The sequence below is a fragment of the Haplochromis burtoni genome, unplaced genomic scaffold, assembly GCF_018398535.1.
Source record: "Haplochromis burtoni strain Fernald_Lab_line unplaced genomic scaffold, NCSU_Asbu1 Contig_6, whole genome shotgun sequence".
NCBI classification, from domain to species: Eukaryota; Metazoa; Chordata; class Actinopteri; order Cichliformes; family Cichlidae; genus Haplochromis; species Haplochromis burtoni.
Window position 1 is genome coordinate 1,656,819 of NW_024582367.1, and position 6,340 is coordinate 1,663,158.

Genomic DNA, 6,340 nt, shown 5'->3' on the forward strand with positions numbered 1-6,340 from the left:
GTCAAATTTTATTTATGTGTCGCCAAATCGCAGTTGCCTCAGGTGGCTTTAAGGTGTAAGGTAAGAAATCCCCAGACAACTCCCTATGAGCAAGCACAGTGGGAACACCCAAAATATGTGTAGATGTAGAAATCATACATCATAGTATGACACGTGGGAGTCATGTATACGTGGAAACAACAGCTTAAGGTTTAAACTAAAAATGTTAATCTTATTATCATAAAAACTATGAGACCTTTAAGCTATGATTAATAACTTGGGTCAGCATAAACCGAATAATCAAAGCTTTTCAAAAAGTTCAGACACCAGTGAATTGAGATTATTTCCCTTACAGTCATTTCTGTCGACCCCAATATGGAAAATTCTTTAAATTTACAGTATATTCTCTGTATTCACAGATATTTCTGTTAATCCCCATGCAGTTAGGACTGTTTTAAAAGTATAATATCCATCTATCTATATATCTATATATATCTCTATATATCTATATATATATATAGATATATATATATGTGTGTGTTTTGGTCCTGGTTTTCGCAAAGAAGGTTAAATTTTGTAACTAAACCTTAGAAAATCTTCAACAATCATAAATCTAAACATCACCCGATTTATTTTTATTTTACCTTTTAATGTATGACATATTAAAAAGTTCAAATAACGTACCAAGAGTAAGAAAACATGTTGAGTTGACTGAAGAAAGTTTTTAGCTCAAAAACATCTGAAGGGTGTTTTTTCTGATCCACAAAGTTAATCAGAAAAAAAATGATTGTCTGTTTTTTTTGTTTTACTTTTTTGACACTAGTTTTTTGACTTTTTGAAACCCTGAATGATGAGTTATTCAGACATTTTAAATCTATTCTAGATTTGTAACAAAAATTTCCACAGAAGGTTTTATTGTGAAGTTATCACACTTCCTGTATGACTCATGTTTCTCTGGCTAACATCATCAAGGAGTGTTCATACTGGTTTCTTTGTTGCTCACTGCAGATAAAAACCAGTTAAGGCAGGGGTCAAGAGACCAAAATTATTCAGTACATTTTTGTTTTAATTAAGTTCAATACAAACATACATTTTCATAAATTTACAGGTACAATAAGTTACCCATAAATAGTGACGACTCACATTTTCAGAGCTGAAGCACTAAAATGACACTGCAGACATGAATGACTCTACAGGTCATACAGAAATGTCATGTATATATATGAACAAACATACACGTCTTAGCTCTTTGAATCGTGACTATCTGGGCGGTTGGACTGATGAGCAGGTATGATGAAACTTTTATTTTTGCATATTCACACAAAGCGACGACAGGCTACGCTGCTGCCTTCTGACTGCGCTCGATGGCCATCCTCTCCAGCCGCTCAGTGTAGAAGCCGTTAAAGTCCAGCCTGAGGAGTCATCAGAGGAAATGTAATGATGCACCTTTTGTTTCAAATAAAATTCATTTTATTACAGTCCAACAAATTTGCTATTCCTCAAAAAAGCAGATGTTATCACTGAAAAGTGTTTAAATGGTACTTTAAGGTACATTTCTGTTTTTAAAAACTTAACTGATGATATCAACAAGATGCAAAGAAATAACTATTTTGCCTTTAAGTTCATAAGCCCTATGTATCGTGTTAAAGAGACATGACCTGAAGTTGAACTAGTGTTGGGCTGAACTTTTGTGTAATATGATTTTATATCAGAAGATGTTGCAGTGAGGAAAAACTTTTTTTAAAACCAGATTCATATTTACAGCCGAGGTCCAGAGAAAGCAAATCTTATGATTTGTAAACGCTGTCCCCTGGTGGTGAAAGCTTAAGTATAAATTTAAGGTACCTTCTGTAATTATTGTTGAGCCTTCAGATGTGTGCTGCTGTTAGCTTTCGATATTCTGCATTTTTTTAAATAAGCGTGTGCTCTAACATCCTGTTTTTACTCCGTCTTTAGCATTTTCCAGAGTAAATAAATCGATAGAAAGTTAAATAAACACAGTAAATTAAGTTTTTAATTCTTGTTAAAAATCCAGATAATGAGCTGCTTCCTGTAATATTACACATATATTTGAGAGTTAACCCCAGGACCTTTACTGACTGATTTAAAACAGCAGCTTTTCTGCAGGAAGATGAAACCTGAGTTTTATGCTCAGCAGCTCTGTTTGATTCATGCTTTCAAAATACATTTAAACTTTTCTGCACTGAGGGGAAGGTTCAGTCGTCCGGCCCACTGAAGATCAAATTATAGTTGTACGTGTCCGAAGAACTACGCTAGGCAACGGTGACTCACTGCACCATCTTGTGGTGCAAAGTGGTATTACAAAAAAAGTGCAACATCACCTGATGTCTCTTCGACACAATACAGACATAAACCCAGAGTAGATGTCTTTTCAAACTCTGTAGTTAGTTCATACAATATTTTTTTAAACTATTTTTAAAGAAAATTATGATAAGAACCTTTAAGGTGATCACATGACCCAGAACCTTTGTTTTTAAATGGGCAGGATATTTTTTAATCCCCATTGGAACAGGATAGGAGTCTAAAAGATGCTATCTTAACAAAAGCCACCTACAAAACTGTCCTGGTTATTAAATGTTAACAACTGTTAGTGAATGCAAAGAGAAAACTGACATTCAGCTTCATTTCCATGCAAATGAATAGTGCAGCAACTGCTTCGAGCCTGTGTGATGGCATGAAGGAAAAAACATTTAAAGCCTATTACAAACGTCCTCTGTAATGCTGACAGGCGTACCTGTAAATGATGCTGATCATGCTGTGCTCGCAGTCGTTGGTGCTGTAGATGCTCAGCTTGTCCAGCAGGTCCAGCAGCAGCATGCTGAAGTTGCTGTCAAACTTGCTGATGGTGGCTTCGAAGCTGGCGTCGGTCTGGAGGGAGTCTGCGTGATCGGCTAAAAACTGAAGCAGCAGCCAAGAGGAAAGGACGACAAACAATCATATAATGAAAATTTTAGGAGGATGAATGAACAAAGCCTGATTTAGTAAGGTTTACAGCCTCTCTATTCCAGTACGTGTTTCTCAGAGGGGAGGCTGTGGTGATGGATGCTTTGTACCTTCGTGGTCAGCCTCTTTTTCTCTGGCTCGTCGGCCTGCTCGCTCTGAGCGGAGGGCTCATCCATCGTCCCCTGCTCCATGGAGAGGCGCTCCAGCCTCATGCTCTGTGTGAAACGCTTCATCAGCAGAGGAGAAGAAAAAAGGGCAAAAACACATCTGTTTGTTTCATTTTCAGGTTTTTCGAGGCTTACTTATAGCAGAGCTGTAAAACGATGTTCAAATAAAAGGAAAAATGAACATTTATCCGACTATGAAAATGAACAACAATCTGAGTACACTGTAGGTCCCGTAAATGCTGCACAATAACCACAACATTTTTATCAACGCAACATGCCTGCTGAGGCTTTTGTGCAATTCTGCATCCAGATTTTTAGGCTCTGAGTCGATGGTCACAGAAAAGCTGCAGGCGCCCAAACTAGATTTGCAAAAAGCTATCTCATATTCTTCACATGTCTGGGTTTCATCAAGTCTCCAAAAAGCATGTGGGAATATTTGTTATAGTCTGACGAGATCAAGAGTGATCTCTTCTCCTATTTACCCACACAAAAACGTCACATTTTAACAGAAGTCTGCAGACTTTATTATCCACCGTGTCTAAACAGCTTAAAGGCAGACATGTGGCTCTTTGAATGAAATTCAAACTATGAGCGCTTCAATTTAAAAATGTGTGTGCAGCAGTTTTTTGCAGCGTTTAAGCTTAAATACATTGATTCATGAAACTAAAGTAAATTAAAGAGTGCTGTAATCAAATACTACATTAGTGAGGCTGTGACTTCATTATCTCTGGTTTTATGCAGTCGTGGAAATACCTGCATGCAGTTTGTGAACATGACGCAGACAGACATGAGCTTGGAGAAGATCCTGAGCAGCTCGGGGTTGGTCAGCATGCAGTCCTTTAGGCAGTTGTCCAGGAAGCTGGTGTGATGACAAAGCACATCATCGATGTTTGAAGCCTGCAGAAAGAAGAAAAGAAAAATAACTTAAGATCACATTTTCCCTGAAACCAGCACGCCTCCTTCTCAGTGCTCCTCAGGGGTCCTTCTTCAATCACTCACCATTTTCAGGTTGTTCTCCATGACGTGCCAGGTGGGCTCCATCACCTCAAACATCATGTAGTACTGAATGTTCTGCACAAAGTTGAGCATTCGCTGTCGGAGGGCGAACGCGGCAGCGAACCTGCACACAGGTGGTAAGAACAAAAGGTAAGAACGTTCTACTGGTTGAAACTTTTACAGGAAGTCACCTCAGATTCGTGGCGGCTCACCATTTGGCAGAGTGTAAGGAGTACTGCCTGAAGTCTTTGTTGCTGATCCAAACGTTGCACAGCAGCCGCTCAACATGTTTGCAGTAAAACATGTGTCTGAACAACATCTGGTACCTCGTCAGTGCTTTCCTGGATAAATAATGCAAACATTAGCGCTTCTAAATAAACAGGTTGGTTTTGTGATTTCCCACTTTATACAAATTTAATTCAGTCAAACTAAAACCAATATTTTTCTGCCTTTATTTGTTTTAACCGTCTCATTTTTTTTTGTTTATTTTACAACTTGTATTTTTTATTTTTTGTCACAATTCATGGATTAATAAATATCTTCAGATGTATTTATCTAGAGTAAGATCCACTGGAGCTCCGAACCTGTTGATGATGAGCGAGAGCGGCCATTTGACAATGTAGTCGAAGGAGAAGGCCTCGAGCCCGCTGAGGGCCACGTCTGGCGGATCAGCGTTGATGATGGCCTTCTCTTGTTTGGTCTCGATGGCCAGCACTCGCAGCAGCTGAGTGATGACATCGTGAGGCATTAAGTCGATCTGTGGAGACAGGCGAGGAAGGTCAGACCAGCTAATTGTTCACATTTTACAATCCAAACTAAACAGACACGCCTTCCCCCACCTTCAGGTCATCCTTGAAAGGGTCCGTGTTGGCCGTGCTCATCCTCAGAGCCAGCTCCAGGAGAGCCTCCAGTCTGGGAGGAACGATGTCGTCCACCGGCTTCTTCATCTCCTCCTCCGTCAGGTCCATGAAGTGCACAAAGAAATCTCCTTTGTCCATCAGGAAGTAGTGCTTGATTGATCTGACACAAGAGAGAACAGACATTTGAAAATGGTCAAACCACTTCATAAAATAATCATAGGCTTAAACATAACATAAAATAAAAAACACAAAACAAAAGTGCATCAGGAAGTTCGACTGGCTTTGACTTCACATCAAAAGCAAACAGACTAACGTTAATGTCACTACGGTAATTTTGTCTTGGTACCACAAGTAAAGAAAACGCATGAATGATGAAGGAAGAAATCCTTCATCAGACTGTTTAACAAGCTTAAACATAAAGAAAAGTGAACTTTTCACCTGCTGGTTGGTTTTACAGAGCAGGTTTAAATTAAAGCCGTCTTAACTGCTTGTTTACATTTTTACAATTTGACAGATTTAAATTGTTTACACTTAAATCTCGTACATTTGTAAAAATTACTGAAATCATATAAAGTATAAAAAGATGAGATAAGAAATTCTTTTGTCATACACATGCTGAATGCAGCAAGAGGGACAGAGGGACAGAGTTATAAGATATACAATATATACAATAAGAATAGTAGTATACAGTAATATACAGTAGGATAGTGCAGAATATAATATCAAATAACTCTAATGAAGTAACTAGTGAAAGTGAAAAACAAGTGAAAAATTGACATAGTATTGTGCAATTGAATAAAAGACAGTAGCAGCATATAATAGTCATCTGCTCTAGCAGTGATATCAGCAGCAAGCAGGAATGAGTCGAAAATTTATTTACATTTAGATTAAGATCAAATCTAACCAACCACTTGTATTTTAAGTCATTAAAACTTGAGCATCTATAGAAACCTTTGCAGTAACCACACAAAGTACAATAGAGACCCAGCAGAACCTCTGTTTAAGACTTGTGTTTTCTAGAGGGATCTTTTTTGACCAAAGTATCAGTTTTAGTCATCTTAGCATAAGCTGAACTAAACTGTGACTAAATCTGGGCTGAAAATGCACCACGGCGAGGGCAAAAGGTATATTTGAGTTATTATAACGAGACAAAACAAGCGATTTGAAACAAAAATGGATGCAAACAGTAACCGCCTCATCCCAGTTATCTTGTTTTCATAATCACTGGAAGCTACAGAAATAGCCCAGCCCTAACACTAGACGCTGACTTCAAAATTTACAGTTTTAATTTTGACAATAATTTAGTTGTGTGTGTGTGTGTGTGTGTGTGTGTGTGTGTGTGTGTGTGTGTGTGTGTGTGTGTGTGTGTGTGTG

At 38.2% G+C, this 6,340-nt stretch overlaps 1 protein-coding gene across 2 annotated transcripts in view; it reads right to left on the reverse strand.

Annotated features, from left to right (window-relative positions):
* Positions 1-1,291: 1,291 nt before the first annotated feature.
* The window catches only part of tubgcp2 (tubulin, gamma complex associated protein 2), an 11,131-nt gene continuing 6,082 nt past the window's right edge, over positions 1,292-6,340 (reverse strand). For both annotated transcript variants that reach the window (XM_005913739.3, XM_005913740.3), the window contains exons 11-18: positions 4,946-5,126; positions 4,691-4,863; positions 4,319-4,447; positions 4,110-4,230; positions 3,864-4,007; positions 3,054-3,170; positions 2,735-2,898; positions 1,292-1,391 (exon numbers count right to left, since the gene is read on the reverse strand). In XM_005913739.3, the coding sequence (XP_005913801.1) occupies positions 1,316-1,391; positions 2,735-2,898; positions 3,054-3,170; positions 3,864-4,007; positions 4,110-4,230; positions 4,319-4,447; positions 4,691-4,863; positions 4,946-5,126 (1,105 nt within the window). In that variant the 3' untranslated portion in view covers positions 1,292-1,315. The remainder of the gene's footprint in view (positions 1,392-2,734; positions 2,899-3,053; positions 3,171-3,863; positions 4,008-4,109; positions 4,231-4,318; positions 4,448-4,690; positions 4,864-4,945; positions 5,127-6,340) is intronic.